Raw genomic sequence first — 24,524 nt, forward strand, 5'->3', positions numbered from 1 at the left:
AATTAAATCTGCCATGTGAGAGCCCATTACCATGAAAAAGACAACATGATACGAAGTAAAACTCATAGGGTTGAAGTCAAAATACCTGAGGCTCCATCAATTTACACATTTCTCACACTTTCTGGACTTGTTTGCTTATTGGCCCATATCTGGGAAACTGATACCTTAACATAGCAAATGCTACTTCATTTACTTGGCAAATGCCTTCCCTTCATTTGTGACACAGAATAACTAAGTATGTGTATAAATATTATTAAATTCACCAATGTCACATGCAAAGGACAGTCATCATTCACTGGATTTCCAGGACAAGAATTTTAATTTCTACAAAGATATATGTTGTCTCTCAGTTTTCTACCTTACCCTGAAAGTTATGTTTTCAGAGCATGTCCTCAAGGTGGGTTAATATGGTAACTGCTGCAAAAACTAGAGTGACCACAGTAAGCAGAGAGAAGCCTTAGCAACCTGCAGCACAGCACACTGGCCCAACCCCAGCTAAAGCTTCTGAAAGGCAATGGAATCTAACGTTATCAACTACAAGAATGAAATCATAAGTAACAAAATTAGGATGTGAGGTACTGTGCTACCTTCTGTAAACACATGATCTCCAACTATTTTTTAAAAACTCTATGCCATAAAAAGTATTACTCCCATTTTATAGATGAATATTTAGGAAAAATATGTGATTTGTCCAAAATCTTAGAGCTACTTAATAACACACTTGGATTTGAAATCACATCTGCAGATTCCAAAGCTTGTGGTCCTTTCACAACCTAATATTAATGATTTAAAAAAGAAATATATATCTATTTAGGTTTTCTGCCTATTTTTTAACTGAGTGGTTTGTTTTGATGATATTAAGCTTCATGAGCTGTTTTTGTAAATTTTAGAAAAATGGGCAGAAGACCTAAATAGACATTTCTCCAATGAAAACATACAGACAGTCAAGAGATACATGAAAAGATGTTCAGTATGTTAAACTAATATAGAAATGCAAAGCAAAACTACAATGAGGTATCACCTCACAACAGCCAGAATGGCTATCATCAAAAAATCCACAGAAGATGACTTCTGTGGTGGTTAAGGGTTCAGTGGTTAGGAATTCACCTGCCAAGGTAAGGGATGTGGGTTTGATCCCTGGTCCAGAAGATTCCACATGCCTTGCAACTAAGCCCATAAAACCCAACTACTAAAGCCTACATGCCTTAGAGTTCATGCTCTGCAACAAAAGAAGTCACCACTACAATAAGTCCACACACCACAACCAGAGAGTAGCCACCACTTGCTGCAACTAGAGAAAGCCTATGTGCAGCAAAAAAGGCAGCCAAAAATAAACAAATAAATATATATATATATATATATATATATTTTTAATCCACAAACAATAAATGCTGGAGAGAGTATGGAGAGAAGGGAACCCTCTTACACTGTTGGTGGGAATGTAAATTGGTGCAGGCACTGTGGAAAATAGTATAGAGGTTCCTTAAAAAACTAAAAATAGAGCTACCATATGATCCTGCAATCCCACTCCTAGGCATAAACCCAGAGAAAAACATGGTCCAAAAGGATATATGCACCCCAAAGTTCACTGCAGCACTGTTTACAGTAGTCAAGACATGGAAGCAACGTAAATGTCAATCAACAGAAAAGTGGATAAAGAAGCTGTGGTACATATATACATTGGAATATTACTCAGCCATTAAAAAGAACAAAATAATGCCATTTGCAGTAACATAAATGGATCTAGAGACTGTCATAGAGACTGAAGGAAGTTGGACAGAGAAAGAGAAATATTGTCTAATATCATTATATGCAGAATCCCCAAAAAATAATACAAATGAACTTATTTACAAAACAGAAACAGACTCATAGACTTAGAGAATAAATTTACAGTTACCTAGGGAGGAGGAATAATTAGGGAGTTTGGTATTGACTGTACATATTGCTATAGTACTTAAATAACTAAAAAGAATCTACCATATTAAAAAAAAAAACATGGAGAAGGGACATGAGAATGATACAGACAAGATAAGATTAGACATGTATTGATAATTCTTGAAGATAACTGATAGATTCGTAGGGATTGATTACACTACTCTTCCACTTTGATGTATGTTTAAAATTTTCTATAATAAAGTTTAGAAAAATAAAAATTAGTTAAAAAAGTGATTTTATTTTTTTTAAGGAAGGAGCAGAGATTAATCAGAGGTGATGGTTCCTGTGAGCCAAAACCTGTCTCTTCCCATCCCTCTAACTACAAGAGAAGCCAGTGGTGGGACCCAGAGACTGGCACCATCCAATGTGGTCTATGTGTGCCTAGTCACTCAGTTGTGTCAGACTCTTTGTGACCCCATAGACTGTAGCCCTCCAGGCTTCCCTGTCCATGCGAATTCTCCAGCAAGAATACTGGAGTGGATTGCCATGCTCTTCTCCAGAGGATCTTCCCAAACCAGGGATCGAACCCAGGTCTCCCACACTGCAGGCAGATTCTTTACAGTCTGAGCCACCAAGGAAGCCCAATGTGGTCTATTAAGCAACTTGAAATTTGCTGTAAGTGTCAAATGAGCTGTAAGAGTAAAATACTCACTGGAATATTTTACTCCAGTGAGTAAAATACTTCAAACACAGGTTTGAAGGCCTGGTATTTTAAAATATAAAATAGCTCATTAATAATCCTTATACTGATCACATGTTGAATATTTTGGATATATCACAAACTCATTTAATAATATTTTGAAAATATTGATTAAACGAAATATATCATTAAAAGTCTAAATAAATAAAAGGAAAGATCTTAATATTCAGGGTACCAGGTCGGGGGAAAAGTTGGTTGAGGGAAATTCCTGAATTCTTCAGAATTAACGTGTGTCCAAACACATTTGGGGGCTCCATAATTACTGTAGATGGTGACTGCAGCCATGAAATTTAAAAATGCTTGCTCCTTGGAAGAAAAGCTATGACCAACCTAGACAGCATACTAAAAAGCAGAGACATTACTTTACCAACAAAGGTCCGTCTAGTCAAAGCTGTGGTTTTTCCAGCAGTCATGTATGGATATGAGAGTTGGACTACAAAGAAAGCTGAATGCCAAAGAATTGATGCTTTTGAACTGTGGTGTTGGAGAAGACTCTTGAAAGTCCCTTGTACTGCAAGGAGATCCAACGGGTCAATTCTAAAGGAAATCAGTCCTGAATACTCATTGGAAGGAGTGATGCTGAAGCTGAAACTCAATACTTTGGCCACCTGATGCAAGGAACTGACTCATTTGAAAAGACCCTGATGCTGGGAACAATTTAAGGCGGGAAGAGATGGGGATGACAAAGGATGAGATACTTGGATGGCATAACCAACTCAATGTACATGAGTTTGAGCAAACTCCGGGAGTTAGTGATGGACAGGGAAGCCTTGCAAGCTGCAGTCCATGGGGTCACCAAGAGTCAGACACGACTGAGTGACTGAACTGAACTGAACATGTGTCCAAGAAGTTTGAGGGCACAGTGCTCTGGTTTGATGGAACCAGCTAAATGCCCACCAGCCTTTAAGGAACACCCCCATCTTCAGTCTGTTCTCCCGAGAACCACTATAGTACTTTTCTAGTCTAGATATAATCAAGTCATTGTACTATTTTAAAATCTTCTAAAACCTTTCTGCTCCAGGACACTCCCTCATAAAACAACATGCAATTTTTCAAACCTCATTTATGCTATTTCTATTGCCTCCAATGTCTAATTTTGTTCTTATTCCAGAAAAAAAAAAAAATCATTCTTGAAGGAATAGCTTTAAAGTCTCTTGCACTAAGTCCTTGCTATAACCTCCCAGGCTGCACACGCTTCCTCCTCGGGAGTCCATCCCATTTTGTTTAACACAGCACTTAGCACACTGAACCAGACATGTTTATCTGTTTGATTACTAGAATGAAAGGCATGGATGCTACTGCAATTCAATTTGTACCTCTGTAACCTAGCACAATGCCTACAGAATATATTTAATTTAGCAAACTACTAAAATCCGCAGGAGTCTGGCTGGCTACAGTCCATGGGGTCGCAGAGTCAGACACAACTTAGTGACTGAAAAATAACAAAAAATCCAGTAAGGGCCCACAGGAAATTTGAAAGGAAGGAAGGAAGGGAAGAACGGAGGGAAGGAGAGGCCCAAAAAACTCATCACAAATGCCTTCTCTTGGAGTCCCGCAAAGTTTTATCTCTAAATTATGGTATTTATTGCTTACCTTCTATTAAGGTGATTTATGTTTTACTCCCTTAACTCCCAAGCGACACTTTGAAACTACCTTGAAGCAGGACACCCCTTTTATATTCTTTACTAATTATCTAGCACTGTGCTTTCCACAGAGAAGATGCTCAATACATTTTTATAGCAGAATTCTCCTTGGGGGACCCAAACTATCCAAGATGATTTCTGACATATGGTGACATGAAAAGTGAAAGTGAAAGTCACTTAGTTGTATCCAATTCTTTGCGACCCCATGGACTATACAGTCCATTGAATTCTCCAGGCCAGAATACTGGAGTGGGTAGGTCACCTTTCCCTTCTCCAGGGGATCTTCCTAACCCAGGGATCGAACCCAGGTAACCTATGGTGACATGAAGAGAGAAATATTTGTCTTTTATACCAGATAGAAGAAATAAAATAAAACTAGGAAAATAATTCATGAGAGGGAAAAAAAAAAATACTGCTCAGATACCCTGGTGCTCAAACAGTAAAAGAATCTGCCTGCAATGTCAGAGACCAAGGTTCGAGCCCTAGATCAGGAAGATCCCCTGGAGAAGGAAATGGAAACCCACTCCAGTATTCTTGTCTGGAGAATTCCATGTAACCCTGGAGGGCTACAGTCCATGGGGTCTCAAAGAGTTGAACATGACTAAGAGGTCAACACTTTCATACACAGTTCTGTATTTTAAATGGGGACAATTCAAATATATATAATCAAAGTGCAACTTTCTATCTTTTCCCATATTTTCTCTCATACTCTAATTTGTAAATAATGCAGCTCACAATCAAAGCCAAGTACTTTAAGCTAGCATTCAAGAATGAATGTACAATCCTCTCCCCTACCACCACCACTATCATGAATCTGTTATGTAAACAAGAGATTAAAGTAGGCACAAGGGAGGCTATAGTTACTCCTCAGGCAAGTTACTTCCTCACATGCCTAATAAGATAAATACTAGGAGTACTCCTAAGGTTGTTGTCAGGATTAAGTAAAGGACTCAGAGCAGGGCCCAGGTGGCAATGAATACCACAGAAGAGCTTGCTATTATTTTTATTCAGAATTCATTATACTTGCTCTTCCCACCATGACCTGATAAATCTTATTTTCATGTCTCTATTCATGCATTTTCATACCCAATAGTAATCCTCCCAAACCCTAATAAGATTAACTCCGCCCTTAATACTGCAACACTGGTACCTGGATAAGTCTTTACTATATACTTTGTACAAAATAAGGTGTGTTCAAACAGTCCACCCACAAAAATCAATGTTTACTATTTGTTAGATATAAATAATCTCTGACAACCAGGATAAATTCTTTACATTTAAAGATCTGATTTTGTTTTAAGAAGAAAAGATATAAATAAGCACATTAAGTTCAAAAGAACTTGGGAAGAAGAAAATAAAAAGCCTCTGTGCAGAAAGATTTGAATAAATTGAGAGAAAAGTAGAAAGCAGTCCCTGTGCAGAACGTAGAGTAACTGTACTTAAGGGCTTTTAGGTGTGTTGTTTCTCTAAGAAAGACCTGGAGGAAGCTCCCTTTCAGTTCTCTGGCATATCCAAGTAACATTAACACAATGATCTGAAGATGACACAAAAGAAATACAATAAAAACATTACATTATTGAAGGAAATGATTCCATTACTTTTAATAACAGAGAAGCAACTATTTTCAATGTTGCCTGCGAAGATGAGATTTGACTAAATTTAAATAATTTGGTTATGTATTTGGTTTTAATGAATAACTTAACTGTGCATGAAAATGAGTTACAGGTTCAATTTCTTTTTATGTAGATTGCTAAGTAGTACTACCTTAATCTTATGGTTGACAAATTGATTTGAACCCATAGGTGAGCAGAAAATTAAATAAAGTGAGGCTTTAGAAGTAAGTTATTGAATAACACAGCACTCTGTTGGTTATTTAATAATGCATATTGAGTTCAGTTCAGTTCAGTCACTTGGTCGTGTCCGACTCTTGGCAACCCCATGGACTGCAGCACACCAGGCTTCCCTATTACCATCTCCCAGAGCTTACTCAAACTTGTGTCCATTGAGTCAGTGATGCCATCCAACCATCTCATCCTCTGTTGTCCCCTTCCTCTCCTACCTTCAATCTTTCCCAGCATCAGGGTCTTTTCCAATGAGTCAGCTCTTCGCATCAGGTGGCCAAAGTATTGGAGTTTCAGCTTCAGCATCAGTCCTTCCACTGAATATTCAGGACTGATATCCTTTAGGATGGACTGGTTGGATCTCCTTGAAGTCCAAGGGACTCTCAAGAGTCTTCTCCAACATCACAGTTCAAATGCATTAATTCTTTGGTGCTCAGCTTTCTTTATAGTCCAACTCTCACATCTATACATGACTACTGGAAAAACCATGCCTTTGACTAGACAGACCTTTGTTGGCAAAGTAATGTCTCTGCTTTTTAATATGCTGTCTAGGTTGGTCATAGCTTTCTTCCAAGGAGCAAGCATCTTTTAATTTCATGGCTGCAGTCACCATCTGCAGTGATTTTGGAGCCCCAAAAAATAAAGTCTCTCACTGTTTCCATTGTTTCCCCATCTATTCACCATGAAGTGATGGGCTAGATGCCATAATCTTAGTTTTCTGAATGTTGAGTTTTAAGCCAATTTTTTCACTCTCCTCTTTCACTTTCATCAAAAGGCTCTTTAGCTCTTCTTTGCTTTCTGCCATAAGGGTGGTGTCATCTGCATATCTGAGTTTATTGATATTTCTCCCGGCAATCTTGATTCCTGCTATGCTTCATCCAGTCAATAAGGGATATTAAATCACTACATAATTGCTTTGTTGGAAATATTATTATTTAGAAAATATACATAGGGCTACCTGAATACTACTGCAAACTAAAATTTATACAGTGAAGACAAACTGGAAATGACATGTAATGTACTCTGATACTTAATTGAATTCCTACTGTATGTACAACAGTGAGTTAGATATTCTGAATGATACACAGATGAACACTGTACATCTCTACCTTCATACAACTCACAAACTATAAAATAGTGTACAAAAATTGTCATGGATTTACACAGCAAGTAAATCTTTATTTTGTATGGAGGTCAGGAAGTGTGGGAAGAGCTTTATTGAGGACAAATAATTTGGTTTATATTTTGAAGGCAGAGCAGAAGCATTAGATAGATGTGTTTGCACAGTGCGTAAGGGAAGGGAGAGAAGGAAGGCAAGACCACAGTGCCACTGTACGGCAGGATGGCCCATAGAAGGGCCGTCAATGTGAACAGGCCCCAAAGTGCACAGTGCACAGGCTACGAGGTCACCTGTGGTAGCCCTGAAGGCAGAACTTTCTAGACAGACAAGTTGAAAACAGAAAGAAAATACTTAAAAGATGAATCGAAAACAAAACATAACTGTGTGGTGTGTTCCTGGAGAGTGATTCACACAGAGATGCTCAGTAGGAGACACGTTTAAAAGTTATTTATCATCTCAACAAAGTAGGTAAACATGTAAAGGGAATGATTAGAAGATAATACCTACAGAAATACCCTATTTCTAAAACTCTATGAATCTAAACCCTACTACAAATTACAAGCAATTGGGCCATAAACTGATAAATTCTGTAATTAAGAATCATACGATATAGGTAAGAGCTATACAATAGCAGGGGCATACAAAAAAAGACAAAAGTGAATCTTTGAATATTTACCTGACAAATCAAAGAAGTTGCTTCTTTTGCTCGATTGGCATCTGCTCCCAACAGAAGCAGGCATTCAACCATGATGCTGTTATTCTGATCACATGCTTTCTCCAGCATCACACTTTTTAACTCATTATCAATGGCCAACTTTGCAAAGCACTTGCAACAAAGGTTTAGAAACTAAAAAGAATGAAAATGAGGATTAGAGTCAGCGAAATGTGTAACAGTTATAATACAGGTAAAAAACATTGTACCTGTTGATCCTTTTGCTCTGTGATACTGGAGGACAACTGATGGAATATTACTGAATCAAAGGAGTAATGCACCAGTAGCTTGGAAAAAGACACTGACAATTCCAGCATCGTCAAGACTGTCTGAAATCCCTGAAAGTGTGACCAAAATTAATAACAACAAGGTAATTATGGACAAAAAAGAATAAACAAATGATACAAAAGAAAGACTGTATACAGTACTTAAAACTTGAGGTGTTCACTTAGCTAAGTAGATACATTTATTGGGCTTGTACTTTAAAGCTGTAAACTTTGAAACAATGTAATAAATACACCTTGCTCTCTCATTACTAAGAAATAAGAAGATGCACACAGAGAATAAGATGCTAAACTCTCCTCTAGCCAAACAGGAAAAAAACCTAAAACACCTAATTTACCAAAATTTGGCTTTTAAAGATTCCTTGCCTAAAGCCATACCTACAGATTGGAAGTTAGATATTAATCAGGATTAGACAGCAGAGTCAGCAGTGCCACAAACCCAAATAAATCAGTGACTTGAGTTCTTTAATACAAGACTGCGGATCAGGTTCTATAGAGAGCCTAGCAATTCTCCCAACAATGTTTTGTGCTATCTTCTGAAATTTTAATCTCAGACAAATGTGAGCTCCTAGACTGTGTTCATCTTGAGAACATTTTAGAAAAGCTCTAAAAACACTCTAAGGTTTACATCCTTTTAGCAAATCATTTATAAGGAACTGATCAGACACACCATTACTTTTTAGAACCACTCAAAAAGTTGTCTACGCTCTATTTATGTGATGTTTTAAAGAAAGAATGAACTTCAGACTTGCCTATTATATACCTTGGGTACAATCACCAAAGATCAGTTTTACTTTTAAAATGTTTATCTTTCCAAAATATATTAATGAGATCATCTAAATGTTAAAAATTATTATTTTGAGCTTTTAAGACGCTAAGTTTCTATAAATGCTTCCTAACATTTGACAAGAGAAGCAGTCTGAGGGGCATGTGGTCCACCCACCTCTAGAGCAGAAGTCCCTGCAAACGAATGCAGCGGCAAAGCAGACAATACACATACAGAGAAGGCATACAATTCAAACTCAAAAACTTACAAGCACTGAACTGGTCAAATAAAGTATGTTGGCAGGCAAAATTTAGCCCACTGGTTAACAGCTTACAATCTCTACATAAAAATCTTAAAATTTATACCTAGATGAATAAATACTGAGTGAGAGCTTCGTACCCGCACAAAATAATTTACCTCAGATTACTTATAATCAATTCTGTCTTGGCTTTAGTCAACCTAGCTTCAGGAACATTACAGAAAGCAGATATATAAAGCCCATTGTTGGTTCTAATCTAAGAATGCTGTATGTTCAGCACTTTATAATTTAAAATCTTAAATGCATTTTCCCATTTACTAATAATATTTGTGCAAAGATCAGAGCTTAGACATTTTCACTCCTGGCCAATGCTGTCATTTTTGAAAATATTTGCTGAGTATGGTTTATGAAAGTTGTAAACTTCATTACCAAAAACACTACAACCAAGGTAGAAATTCTTAAAAAAAAAAAAAAAAAAACTTGTTTTGTTAACACTAAAATAAAAGTACTCTGAAACAATTTACTTCATCTTCCCTGAATTAATCCTAAACCAATATCTTGGATTCCTCATAGACAGCTAATATAGACTGCATTTTAAATTTTGCTTAATGAAGAACATTTAAAATATTGTTTCACTGCAAGAACAAAATTAAGGGGAAAAATTACTAAGCAAGCAGCTCAAATAAAACAAAGGGAATGACAAACTTCATAATAATTGTAATTTTTATTTACCTAAAATCTAAGCAAATAAAAGTACCTTGGACAGGAAGGGGATCAAACCAGTCAATCCTAAAGGAAATCAACCCTGAATATTCATTGGAAGGACTGATGCTGAAGCTGAAGCTCCAGTACTTTGACCACCTGATGCAAAGAGCTGACTCACTGGAAAAGACCCTGATGGTGGGAAAGATTGAGGGCAGGAGGAGAGGGGGTGACAGAAGATGAGATGGTTGGATGGCATCACTGACTCAATGGGCCTGAGTTTGGGCAAACTCCAACAAATAGTGAGGGACTGGGAAGCCTGGTGTGCTTCAGCCCAAGTCCATGGGGTCACAAAGATTTGGACATGACTGAGTAACTGAACGACAACAAAGAAAATAAAGCTCAGCTAGCTGAAATTTCTTTAGCATATGCTCTCCTTTTTCACAGAAAAGACAAACGTACTAATTTGAGAGATTTATTAATGAAACATACGATATTTTGAAATTCAACCCAGTTCTCTTCATCTACTATAATAAAAATACTATGAAATGATAAACGGCTTTCAATTAACTAGAAAATACTCATTAATGCTAAGCAGGAGTTACACCAGCTGCTCTGAAAGAGAAATCTGTACAAGATCTTGATTCCCTTCAAGATAATGCACATACTTTTATCTGTACTTCACCAATATCCTTAAATCGTTGTAGGGTGGAAATCAGAATTTTTGCCAGCAGATTCCCAGTTCCCATGCATAAATTCTTCTTTGTAATCAAACATCCTATAAGACTTAAACCCAGACACTGAATTTCTAGAAAAATAAAAGAAAAAAAAAAAAGAAAATGTACTGTTTTAAATCTCAAAACTAAAGAAAAAATTTAAATATGTTCAACTAATAGCTAAAGGCCTATAAAAATCTAAATCCTGACTTCAGTTGTACCAACCTTGGTCATCTGGATACATCTGCAGTGTATGAAGCACTGAATCAATAGCACCTTCCAGGGATAATACCTCTAATGCATCAGGAAAATGTATTATAGATGATATTACTTTTAATCCACACTTCTGAATCCCAGGATTTCCAATGAACTAAAAGTCAAAAGGATAATTAAGAAACTTTGCTGTGTTAAAAAATGAATTCTAACACTTACCTTAGTTAAAGCCAGCTTATAGACTGATGAAACATAAACTAAGGAGTCCAGATAAAATTACCATTCTTGATTCTGCCTTGTATCATGAATTACTTTTATTTATTATTAAGAATAAGAGCTAACATTTTTGCACTTATTAAGTACCTCTTCTTCACCAGGCACTGTACTAAATAATTTCACATGCTTTTCTTTTCAGAGCATCCTTATTAAATATATACTAATATGATTCCTATTAAAAGATGAGTTTATTAAATGTAGACTGTACACTGCTGAGAAGATACCAAGTCAAAGACATTTACTGTCATCACCTAAACTCTTAAACATAAAAATGCAATGCTATCCCAAATCATAGAAAATACTGAGAATTTACTCTTTATATGTTTACATGCTATACCTCATTTATTCCCCATCAAGTTTCATACAATAGGCTCACCAACTTTAATGATGCAGGAAAAGGAGCTCAAGTCACATAGCTAACAATTGTCAGGACTGGAACTTCCCTGGTGGCTCAAACTGTAAAGAATCTGCCTGCAATGCAGGAAACCTGGGTTCAATCCCTGGGTCAGGAAGATCCCCTGGAGGAGGGCATGGCAATCCACTCCAGTATTATTGCCTGGAGAATCCCCATGGACAGAGGAGCTTGATGGGCTACAGTCCATGGGGTCACAAAGAGTCGGACACGACTGAGCAACAAAGCACAACACAGTCAGGACTAGTACTTTAACATAAATGTTCCTGCCTTAAAAGTCAAGAATCTTAATCTCTTCCAACCTTTTAAATTCAATTCTTCCAGAATTTGATATTATTTGACAGGTATTCTAATAGAAGCCACTACTTTTCCGAGGCCATCCTTCTCATTGACTAAGAAGAAAACAATCAACAACACACTTTCCAATCATGTGACAATCACAATCACACCTCCCCTCTTTCAATGTCTGTGATGTTTACCTAACTCTTACACTCTGCTTTTCCATGGTGCTCTTCATGATGTTCTAGGTAGTCACTCACCTAGAGCCAGACATCCTGAAGTGTGAAGTCAAGTGGGCCTTAGGAAGCATTACTACAAGCAAAGCTAGTGGAAGTAATGGAATTCCAGCTGAGAGATTCAAAATCCTAAAAGATGATGCTTTTAAAATGCTAAACTCAATATGTCAGCAAATTTGGAAAACTCATCAGTGGCCAGGGGACTGGAAAAGTTCAGTTTTCATTCCAATCCCAATGAAGGGCAATGCCAAAGAATGTTTAAACTACTGTACAATTGCACTCATTTCATATGCTAGCAAGGTTATGCTCAAAATCCTTCAAGCTAGGTTTAGGCAGTATGTGAACCAAGAACTTCCAGATGTACAAGCTTCAAAGAGACAGAGGAACCAGAGATCAAATTGCCAACATTTGCAGGATCCTGGTAAAAGCAAGAGAATTCCAGAAAAACACCTACTTCATCTTCACTGACTATGCTAAAGCCTTTGACTGTGTGGATCACAAAAAATTGTGGAAAATTCTTAAAGAGATGGAAATACCAGACCACCTTACCTGTCTCCTGAGAAATCTATACATGGGTCAAGCAGTAAACAGCTGGAACTGGACATGGAACAACTGACTTGTTCAAAATTGGGAAAAGAGTAAGACAAGGCTGTATATTGTCACTCTGTTTATTTAACTTCTATGCACAGTACATTATGTGAAATGTCAGGCTGGATGAATCCCAAGCTGGAATCAAGATTGTCAGCAGAAATATCAGCAGCCTCAGATACGCAGATGATACCACTCTAATGGCAGAAAGTGAAGAGGAACTCAAGAGCCTCTTGATGAGGGTAAAATAGGAGAGTAAAAAAGGTGGCTTGAAACTCAACATTCAAAAAATTAAGATCATGGCATCTAGTCCCATTCAGTTCAGTTCAGTTCAGTCACTCAGTCGTGTCCAACTCTTTGCAACCCCATGAATCACAGCACGCCAGGCCTCCCTGTCCATCACCAACTCCCGGAGTTCACTCAAACTCATGTCCATCAAGTCGGTGATGCCATCCAGCCATCTCATCCTCTGCTGTCCCCTTCTCCTCCCACCCCCAATCCCTCCCAGGATCAGGGTCTTTTCCAATGAGTCAACTCTTCGCATGAGGTGGCCAAAGTATTGGAGTTTCAGCTTTAGCATCAGTCCTTCCAATGAACACCTAGGACTGCTCTCCTTTAGGATGGACTGGTCGGACCTCCTTGCAGTCCAAGGAACTCTCAAGAATCTTCTCCAACACTACAGTTCAAAAGCACCAATTCTTTGGTGCTCAGCTTTCTTCACAGTCTGACTCTCATGGGAAATAGATGGGGAAACGGTGTCAGACTTTATTTTTGGGGGCTACAAAATCACTGCAGATGGTGATTGCAGCCATGAAATTAAAAGACACTTACTCCTTTGAAGGAAAGTTATGAAAGTTATAACCTAGATGGCATATTCAAAAGCAGAGACATTACTTTGCCAACAAAGGTCCATCTAGTCAAAGCTATGGTTTTTCCAGTGGTCATGTATGGATGTGAGAGTTGGACTGTGAAGAAAGCTGAGTGCCAAAGAATTGATGCTTTTGAACTGTGGTGTTGGAGAAGACTCTTGAGAGTCCCTTGGACTGCAAGGAGGTCCAACCAGTCCTGGGTGTTCATTGGAAGGACTGATGCTGGTCCTATTACTTCATGGCAAATAGAAAAAGAAAAAGTGGAAGCAGAGATAGATTTTATTTTCTTGGATCCAAAATCACTGTGGACTATGACTGCAGCCATGAAACTAAAAGACACTTGCTCCTTGGAAGGAAACCTATGACAAACCTCTTCAGTTTATTAAAAAGCAGAGACATCACATCCCTGACAAAGGTCCATATAGTCAAAGCTATAGTTTTGCCAGTAGTCTGGTATGGATGTGAGACTTGGAACATAAAGAAGGCTGAGTGCTGTAGAACTGAGTGCTTTCTAACTGTGGAGCTGGAGAAGATTCTTGAGAGTCCCTTGGACAGCAAGGAGACCAAACCAGTCAATTCCCAGAGGAAATCAACCCTGAATATTCATTAGAAGGATAGATGCTGAAGCTGAAGCTCCAATCCTTTGGCCACCTGATGTGAAGAACTAACTCACTGGAAAAGACCCTGATACTAGGAAAGATAGACAGCAGGAGGAGAAGGGGGTGACAGGATGTGATGGTTGTATAGCATTACTGACTCAATGGACATGAGTTTGAGCAAACTTTGGGGGATAGTGAAGGACAGAGAACTCTTCTGTCCACTGGGTCAAAAAGAGTCAGAAACCACTTGGCCACTAAATAACACCTTCACTATAGAGCTGAAATAGCTTCCAGTCAGACCTCAAATTCTAACGTAGTCTCTTCAACAAAAACCTACTGCCTTCCAACCTGTTTCACTTCCCCCTATTGTCACTGAACAGATTTTCATTCATTTCCCAATCTAGTCCCCCACTACCTCTCATGTGTTTTTTATTTGCATCTTTCTTTATATAGGTTATGGACAGAAGCATTATTTTCTCATCTTGTATTGTCCTCCTCCAACACTGAACTGCTCAGCTCAGATATCATTTCATCTATCATTTCAACAAGACACTCACATCCTTGTCTCCCTTGGCAATTTTCCCCACCATTATTTCCATCTTACCAATTCCTTGAAAGTATATCAGCTGGGAGCCAATTAAATCTGGGTTTAAATTGTCTCATCACTTAGAGTTCCATGAATCTCTGGGCCATTAAAAATGAATGAAATAACATTTACTGAGAAGTGGTATTTAGTCAGAAGGTATTATTCAAGAACATAAAGAAATTCAAAGTGGTACAAAGTGAAGCTGGAGGGATGGCTCAGTGTTTGCCCAGGTTTCCTCACCGCAAAAATGATTCTAATAATGCAGTGTTGTTATGAGAGTGAAATGAGATAAATCATCACCCATGCAGTGAACACTGAGTGACGGCATAGTTCAGGCCTCGGAATGAAAGAACACTCTTCTCAGAAGTGACAGACTTCTCACTGGGAGAGAACATCCCTAAATTGATCTTTCATTCTATCAAGCTACCACTCCTCTTTCATTTCTAAACTTATTAATAGACACGTCTACACCCACTTCCTCTACATTCTTCCCACCTCTTAATTTCACATAATCAGGCTTCTGTCCTAACCACTCCAAATTAAAACCATTCAAAGAAAAAACAACCGAATTGCTGCTCTTTCCTCCCTTGATTTCCATGACACAGTAATCTCCCTAATTATTCTCAAACTTTAAAACTATCTATCTCATTTACAATCACTTCTTTCAACTCCAAACTTTGTCCAAAGAACTTTACTTAAAACTCTCCTATTCACGGATGGAATTCATATACCATCATGGCTTTAAGCCACCATAACAACAATAGCGACAACCACAAGGATAACCAAAACCTAAGGAGCATTTGCTATGTGCCAGACAATCTTTTAAGCACTTAAATGAGTTAAGTATTAACTCATTTAAGTGCTTAAAAGTACTTAACTCATTTAAGTGCTTAAAAGAATGTCTGGCATATAAGCACTTAAATGAGTTAAGTATTAACTCATTTAATCCTCACACTCACCCTATGATGCAGACACACAATTATTATCCCTGTGTTATTGGTGAAAAAAAATTGAGACACAGAAACCTTTGAGCAGATAACTCAAAGGATTGGGGGCAGGAGGAGAAGGGGACGACAGAAGATGAGATGGCTGGATGGCATCACTGTCTCGATGGACATGAGTTTGAGTGAACTCAGGGAGCTGGTGATGGACAGGGAGGCCTGGCGTGCTGCGATTCATGGGCTCGCAAAGAATCAGACACAACTGAGCGACTGAACTGAACTGAAACTCTCTTAAGTTCTAAGTCCATATTTCTTTTTGTTTGACACTAGTATCTTGAACTTAGATGTTCAAAGTTAAAAGTTTATTATCTTCTCTAAGAAAAAAAAAGACAACTCAAATTGCCATTTTGAACTTTCTGTTTTAATTAACAGTACCACCATTTCTGCGTCCTAGGGAGGCCAGCTTGAGGAGTACACACATGTGCAGTAGCACAGGTCCCTGTGTTCAGAAGGGCCCAGACCTGGTTTAAAACTCTGCAGCCACCACCTTGAAATTCTTAATAATTTTAAACACAGGGTCCTGCATTTTCATCTTGTACCGGGTTACGTAGCTGACCCTGCTCTTAACCTCAAAATGCACCCATAGGCTTATTTTTATGCTAAAATTAAGTCAAATTGGTACCTGATGGCTCAGACAGTAAAGAATCAGCCTGTAGTGTGAGAGACCCAGGTTCCACCCCAGGGTTGGGAAGATCCCCTGGAGAAGGAAATGGCAACCTACTCTAGAATTCTTGTCTAGGAAATCCCACGGAGACAGGAGCTTGGTGGGCTACAGTCCATGAGGTTGCAAAGAGTCAGACACAACTGAGCGACTAACACTTTCACTTTCACTTATATTTATAAAGTAGCTGTTCTTGTCCTTAATACCATCACCTCTAACAAGTTTCTACTCAACTATTGGTTCTGCTATCTTGAGCTTCCCTAATCTCTATTTCAGGTGCAGTTTGATGATGCACCTGATTACTAGCAACAGGAAACCCATGATTTGTCTATGTAGAAAGAGAATGCAGAGTATCACATTATTACATGTGATGGAGTTCAAATAAAGTATTTGATGATTTTAAATAGTGATATCTGATTTTGACAGTTTCATAAATTTGAAAAGTAAATATCATTATGTATATATGTATATATGATATTTACAAGCCTATAATGGGCTTTCACTTACTGAATGTTCTATCTTGAAAATAGTGATTCATAACACTGTTATTCAAATGGGGATTGAAATTAATTTACTAGCAAGTGTCCACATGAAATTTTTGAAAGTACCAATGTTGGATATCTACAAATATTAATTAGAAACATCCTGTTAACTATGCTTCACAATTTCTCAAGTTTTTTCAAAGACTACAAAAACAATCAAAATATTTTCTCTAGTGAGTCAGCTAGCCAACTCAAGGAGAAAATGCCCACACCGGTCTCTTTCCTAACTGCCAGCCAAATCAAACTGCAACTCAGAAAAACTTTCCAGAAAAAAAATTAATGTACGGCTAAAAAGAAGATATCATTATCCAGGACTAACACTGAGATATATCCTAATAAAGTAGATTCTAAGAAAATGAATCCTTTGGGCATCCAGATAAAAATACCAAACCATTTAAAAATGAGAAAAGAATTAAATTGGTCTCAGACTGTTCCACTAAAACATTCTGTACTACAAAACAGTGAAAAGCCTAAAAGGCTTTCAAAGAAAAGAAAACCAAACCCCAATACTTTGCAATCAACCAAACTGTTTTTTCAAGAGTCCAAATATACAGACAACACAAAATGTTCAGGAAATTAATCTTTTTTTAAAAGAAACAGACAACTAAAAAATAAATGGAAGAACTGTAGCAAAAGAGCTTGCAGTGAACACTGTCCACATGACTGTAGGAAGAAGACGAAAACAACTTATTAAGTATGGTTACAGAATTGAATATAAATATTTTCAAACTTGTCAATGTAGAATTAATGTATTTAACAAAAGTTGGTTAGAAAATAGGTAAAAATAGGAAGATGGTGTGAATACTTCAATCTTCTCATCTTTTATAGCCACAAGTCAAAAGATAGTTTTGAATCTAATAGTAATAATATTAACTAACATTTACTGACTGTACACCATGTACCAGGCATTGCATAGAGTACATGGCATGAATTATATAATAAAATTCTTCATAATAACCCTAAGTGAAAAGCCATTTATTATCTCCATATTATAGATACTGTAACGGAGGCTTTAAAAAACTTGTTCAGAATACATTAGTCTGTAGATGGTGAAGCCAGATTCAAATACAGATATCCTGATTCCAGGGGCCATACACATTAGAATACGTTATACACTTAAAGATATAAAACTAAAGACCATATAATCTGCTTTAACTGAGTGATACAGGGAAGAGAGAAGATATAAAGAAGTGAAAATATACTAGTTTCACCATACTTTTGGTATGTGCTAATGTACATGATGTGCTAATATATGTGAAGGAAAAAAATGACTACCTGGGCAATATATTTGTCATATTCATGGAAAACTGTACATAATTCCTTGGCAACACATTAGGAATCTCACCAAGCTGTTTTTAATTCCTACATAGAGCTACACAGTTTCAAAATACTATCTAATTTATTTTCTTAGGATCTATTGATAAGGATTGTATTGTCAGGACAGACTAAATTAACCTGTAGTAACAACTTCAAAATTACATAAACTGGAAAAAGAAAAGGTTCAATTTGTATTCATGTCTCATATGTGTTATAGATCAGGAGGGAGCCTCTACTCAGCACAGCCGCTCTCGGAGTTGTGCTAACTGAGCAACCACCATCTCAAATATCGTAGGTCACAGTGCCTGAGAAAGTGTTCTATAAGATGCCTCACCAGCAATTAAATGCTTGGTCCAGAAATCACAAATGAAACCTCTACTTACAACTCTTTGGCCAAAACCATTACATGATTCAATCCAACTAGAAAAGCACCAATAAATACAATCCCAGAATCACCAGACGGGGGCAAACAACACTCATGATTACCATGTAAGCATTTAGTCTGCTGCCACATTCTTCTTACTACAAATAATGCCACAATAAATAGTCTTGTTAAAAAACTTTCTGCACATGTATACGCATATCTATATTATAAATTCTTAGAGTGGAATAGCTGGTCAGAAAACATGTCCATTTTAATGTAGATGAGTATTATTAAATTTCCTCCAACAAGGTTTTTGTTTTGCTTTGTTTTGTTTTTAATTTACATTTCTTTAATAATGATTGTGGGCTTCCTTGGCAGCTCAGACAGTAAAGAATCTGCCTGCAATGTGGGAGACCCAGGTTTGAGCTCTGGATCGGTAAAATTCCCTGGAGAAGGGAATGGCTACCCACTCCAGTATTCTTCCCTGATTGAGGATCTATGCCAGATTCATTTTTACTTTTAAATCTCATTCACGTGAGATTTGATTCTTTAAACGAGTAATGTAAATACGCAGCTTCCTTTGCTTTCTCCAGATGGCCAGAGAATTAGCTGATTCAGTACAAGTTACTGAGCCATCTATTTTTCCTTGCGGTGGTTGGGAAACCATACACTAATTGAACATTTGCATTTGAGTCTATCTCCTAAATCACCATTATGTGATACTGATCTATCGCTAGTGCCAATGTCACACCAGTATAATCACTAAAGTTTTATAATACATTTGATCATCTATTAATACTAGAGTTAGGCCATATTATCTTCTTTTTCCAAATGACCTTGATTATTCATGTAATTATCTAATTAATTTTCTCAAATTTTTACATTAACTTACCTAGTTCCAGAAAATATCATTGTTATTTTTATAAGGATTCATAAAGGTAGATAAATTTTCATTTTTAAAAAATTAGTAATTTTATCAAAACAGAAGGTATACATTTTCCTATGCTTAACTCTTTCTTTGTACTCCCAGTTCAGTTTCAGAGTCTTCTTTGGAGTAGTTCTATAAATTTTTATTTACCTTAGAAGTGAAAGTGACGTCGCTCAGTTGTGTCCGACTCTTTGTGACCCCGTGGACTGTAGCCCACCAGGCTCCTCTCTGTCCATGGGATTTTCCAGGCAAGGGTCTTGGAGTGGGTTGCCATTTCTTTCTCCAAGGGATCTTCCCAACCCAGGGATCAAACCTGGGTCTCCTGCATTGCAGGCAGACGCTTTACCCTCTGAGCCACCAGGGAAGCCCAAAGTGAAAATGAAAGTCGCTCAGTTGTGTTCGACTCTTTGCGACCCCACTGACTGTATAGTCCATGGAATTCTCCAGGCAAGAATACTGGAGTGGGTAGCCTTTCCCTTCTCCAGGGGATCTTCCCAACCCGGGGGTCGAACCCAGGTCTCCTACATTGCAGGCGGATTCTTTACCAGCTGAGCCACAAGGAAAGTCCAATATTTCTTTAAGCCCCCTTTTTTGGTGTGGGGGGGGGCCAAGAATACTGGAGTGGGTTGCCATTCCCTTCTCCAGGAGATCTTCCCGACCCAGGGATTGAACCCAGGTATCCCGCATTGTAGGCAGACGCTTTACCGTCTGAGCCACCAGGGAAGTGCTATGTAATTTCTCTTTGTTTTTGTTATTGCTGTTGCTTTCACAAATCAGCTCTTGCTTTCACTATATATTAATCACGACTGAAATAGTATCTTCAGTATTTAAACTGAGTACATTTTGCTTTAAGGTTTTTGAGAGGCACACAAGCTCTTTGATTTGTGTACGTTTAATGAGAAGATTGGTCTGACTTTGTAAGTTTCCTGACTTAAGACAGCAGCAGTACCACTGCACACAAAGCACAGATGTGAGCAAAATGCTGAGAGCTCTATTTTCTACTGTGTTCTCCAGAGACAATACTGGGTAAATAGATCTCTCTGGAACAGATGACTGAAGTTTTCATGTGTAGAAAAAGCTAAAAGGATCAAGCATAAATGCAATGTTAATATTTCAGACAGATTTAACTTCAGTCTGAATGTTACTGGATTTATGTACACCTCCAGACATTGATTCACTTTAATATATACTTTTAATAATTTTTGCATTGTAAATCTTAGTTGAATCACAAATTCTATCTTATTTGGAAGTTTGCTATCTAAGAAAAGGCTTATTTTTAATGGCAATTCATTTTACTGCATCAACAGTATTTGGATCCAAAATCTCTGATGCCTTGTAACATTTACTCAGAGTGACACATGCAATTACGGGATTTTAGAACTAAAAAAAAAAAGGAAAAAATACATTCATCTTTTAGAGCATTTTTTTTTTCTCAACCATGGAAAAGAATTAGGGGAATTACACAGGGGAGATTTTTAAAAATAAAACAGTACCACTTCTGCTTCCCCATGACCTTAATCCCTTGCCCACAAATGGCAGTCACTATTTAGTGAGATGCTGTGTCATTACCCAGGTGTGGCATGGAAAATAAGGAAAGGGGGAGGGAGGTTCTCGGGTTTCCCTGGTGACTCACAGCAGTAAAGAATCCACCTGCAATCCAGGAGACCCTGGTGTGATCCCTGGGTTAAGAAGATCCCCTGAAGAAGGAAGTGGCAATCTACTCCAGTATCTTTGCCTGGAGAATCCCAAGGAGAGAGTAGTCTAGTGGGCTATAATACATAGGGTCACAAAGAGTCAGACACAACTCTGACTAAACAACAACAGGGAGGTTCTCAACCACTTCTCCTGGGATTATATAGCAAAAGAAAGTAAGACTTAGGAACACGGTGATTTTCTTGGCATCACAGTACTGATGGCAGTAAGTACAATACTTCTCCCTTGACTGGCAACTCCTTCCACTCTATCACACCTGTATTCAATAATGTTAGAAAAGATGACATAACCAGAATCAAAGTTACCAAAAGGCTTTTCTGGTACCACTTGCTTTTCACCAACACACATCACGAATAAAATTAACTATTCTTTCCTCTAGTAGTGAGCTTCTCTGTTGGCTCAGTCGGTAGAGTCTGCCTGCAATGCAGGAGACCTGGGTTCAATCCCTGGGTTGGGAAGATTCCTGGAGAAGGAAATGGCAACCCACTCCTGTATTCCTACCTGGCAAATCCCAAAGACCGAGGAGCCCGGTAGGCTACAGTCCACGGGGTCCCAAGAGTCAGACATAATTTACCGTACCTTAAGTACTATTCATAAAACTAGTGCAGCTCATAAGTGCTAACACCCAACAACTTCGTGTTGTTTTCTGTTTTATGCATGGCTGTCACTTCCCCAGCCAGATTATGAGATCCATTACAGAAGGATACAAAGCATATTCATTTCTGTCTTCCCAGCACCTAACACAGTTCCTTCCACATTCTTATTTTCACCAAGTATTTCTGGAATTAAATTCAACCCAAAGCTATATTCAAGGATCATATTAAAGTCTGAGTAAAAATGACTCAAATATATCAGATAATTACATTATAAAGTTCAGTTTAAAATGAATGTTTGAAGATCTCTCTGCAGGCTCTTCTATTTAATTTGTGAAATTTTTCAAAGTACACTAAATCAGAAGGAATTATGTCCATTAATTACTTTGACTACCTTTTCCTTTCATAAAAACATTAACCTAATCTTTACATCTTTACCTTTATATCTTTTATAAAGAACCAATTCATCTTATGTTAAACTTGCAAACCATCTTAATTCCATCAATACCTTTTGCACTGCACAATATAAACATAATTCTCCTCTTCTCTTTTTTCAGACTTAGTATGATTATTAATTTATTAATTATAGTACATCATTGCAAATGTACATAGTTATGTGCATGCTCAGTTGCTAAGTCGTGTCCAACTCTTTGCAACCCCACAGACTGTAGCCCGCCAGGCTCCTCTGTCCACTGGATTTTCACAGCAAGAACACTGAAGTGGGTTACCATTTCCTTCTCCAGGGAATCTTCCCAACCCAGGGATCAAATGCGTGTCTCCTCCGTCTCCTGTATCACAGGCAGATTCTTTACTGCTGAGCCAGCAGGGAAACCCAGTGTTTGTAAATGCCTAATACTAGGAAGAAACAATGAAAACTGAGCTATTTCATAGGTTTTCTCTAAGGAGTACAATATAAAAAAGCACAGGGAATGAAAAAAAAAAAAAAACTTCAATGTTGCTCCCTGTGTGTCTTCATGGACCGAATCTTTCAGCATGGGACCAGAAAAGAAAGACCAGGAGGACAGAAAGAGAAAACAGCAGCCATGGCTCCTGACATCACTATGCGGTTAAGGTGAACATCCAGAGTTCTCTCTCTGACTGAATTGACTCAAATGGATTTATCAAAAGAGCCTGTTAAAATCTGTAACTGACAGTGCACTTCTCTTAGCTGGAATGGTACATCTCTTCACCCTCTTATATCCCTACTATCATCTTATGTTTCTAAACAGATAACTTCTTACTATCATAGTAAACAGAACATGGGAAGCTTAAGCTAATAAAAGCCCCCATACATCCCCAAATTTCATATTCTACTTAAGAGTATAAAGGCAGAATCTTATATTATACATACCCTGTTCAAAGCTGCCAGGACCAATTTGTGAATATCATTCCTGAAACACTGCTTTTCAATCATATTTAGCTTATGCTGATATTCAGTATCTTCCCTGTATTCTTCCGGGATGCCTAAATGCAAAATAAATACACATCATTTTCTCATAAAAGATTTAGGCTGAATAGAATGTCATTTATTAGGAATGATTATAATTAACCCAACAATACATATGTTGTACATTTTTCTAATACATGGTTCTTTATCAAAGAAATAACTCTAAAGTTTAAGAAATTTCTAAAAATTGTTCATCACTGAATATAAAATAAATACACTGTATGTGGATGTTTACTGAACTTAAAGTAGCAAGAAGTTACTATGGTGGAGCAATTTTATGGAACCAACAATCTCTTTTTTGTGTATTAACAAATAGTCTGTACTTACTACAAGAAGCTAGATTTTTATGCAGTGGTGGACAATTTGAAAAAAAGTTCAAAGTTATTTGGACTCTAACATAAAAATGTCAGATATGAAAGGTAGACATAAGAGAGTAGCAGGAATAACAGTGGAAAATTCAGCATTATGATGGTAAAGAACATGTAGTTTTATCAAAAGTCCTCTAAGGCTGTATAAAAGTATTAAGTAACTTAAAACATACTTTATTAAGCTACATTGTAGCTGAACTATCCCAAAATGGTTGAAAAACAGGAAGTCAAAAAATATTGAACATATACAGAACAAATAATAGAACATGTAAATAAAATAATTGTGAACAATGTTTCTAAAATCTATGACTATAAAAATAATTATTAATAAGCAATACCTTATAATCTTTCACTTCAGTAATTTGTAGTAATAAAAGTAATAAGGTGGCTGCATATAAGTTTTCATTTACTTAACAAAAATTTAAATGCCAACAATACATGCAAAGGATTTTGCCGCATGCTGAGAATACCACAATGAATTTGACAGGCATGATTTTCACCCTCCTGGAACATTCAGTGCTCATTTTAAAATTTATTCAAATAGGTCCTGACATTTACTACAGCTGTATGACCTTGGACAAGCCACTTAAACTCTTAGTGTCTCATTTTCAGTAACCAAGACCACATTAATTTCTAAAGCTGCCTATTATATCACAAGGAGATGTAACCATTAAGAGCAGTCCTGTTGAAATGTAAAAGCTTCATGCTAAATGTAAGGAATCTTACTAACTGTCTTTCTTACATTAAGACCAAATGAACACTCCCAAAATTTCATCTCTGGTCTTTGCCATATCACTTGAGGTTCTACTACCCAGAATCGATATAATTTCCTTACTAAATAATAGTCCTTTAAA

The 24,524-nt window shown here is 37.4% G+C and overlaps 1 protein-coding gene across 4 annotated transcripts in view; it reads right to left on the reverse strand.

Moving 5' to 3' along the window:
• LRRK2 (leucine rich repeat kinase 2) overlaps positions 1 to 24,524 on the reverse strand; it is a 211,469-nt gene that overhangs the window by 137,968 nt on the left and 48,977 nt on the right. For all 4 annotated transcript variants that reach the window (XM_086399919.1, XM_086399918.1, XM_086399917.1 and 1 more), the window contains 5 exons: positions 23,207 to 23,319; positions 10,904 to 11,048; positions 10,631 to 10,770; positions 8,161 to 8,289; positions 7,916 to 8,086 (listed from right to left, as the gene is read on the reverse strand). In XM_086399919.1, the coding sequence (XP_086256045.1) occupies positions 7,916 to 8,086; positions 8,161 to 8,289; positions 10,631 to 10,770; positions 10,904 to 11,048; positions 23,207 to 23,319 (698 nt within the window). The remainder of the gene's footprint in view (positions 1 to 7,915; positions 8,087 to 8,160; positions 8,290 to 10,630; positions 10,771 to 10,903; positions 11,049 to 23,206; positions 23,320 to 24,524) is intronic.

Source organism: Bos grunniens, chromosome 5 (assembly GCF_055505025.1).
Source record: "Bos grunniens cultivar Pamir isolate PY7600 chromosome 5, Bosgru_T2T1.0, whole genome shotgun sequence".
In the NCBI taxonomy this organism is placed as follows: Eukaryota; Metazoa; Chordata; class Mammalia; order Artiodactyla; family Bovidae; genus Bos; species Bos grunniens.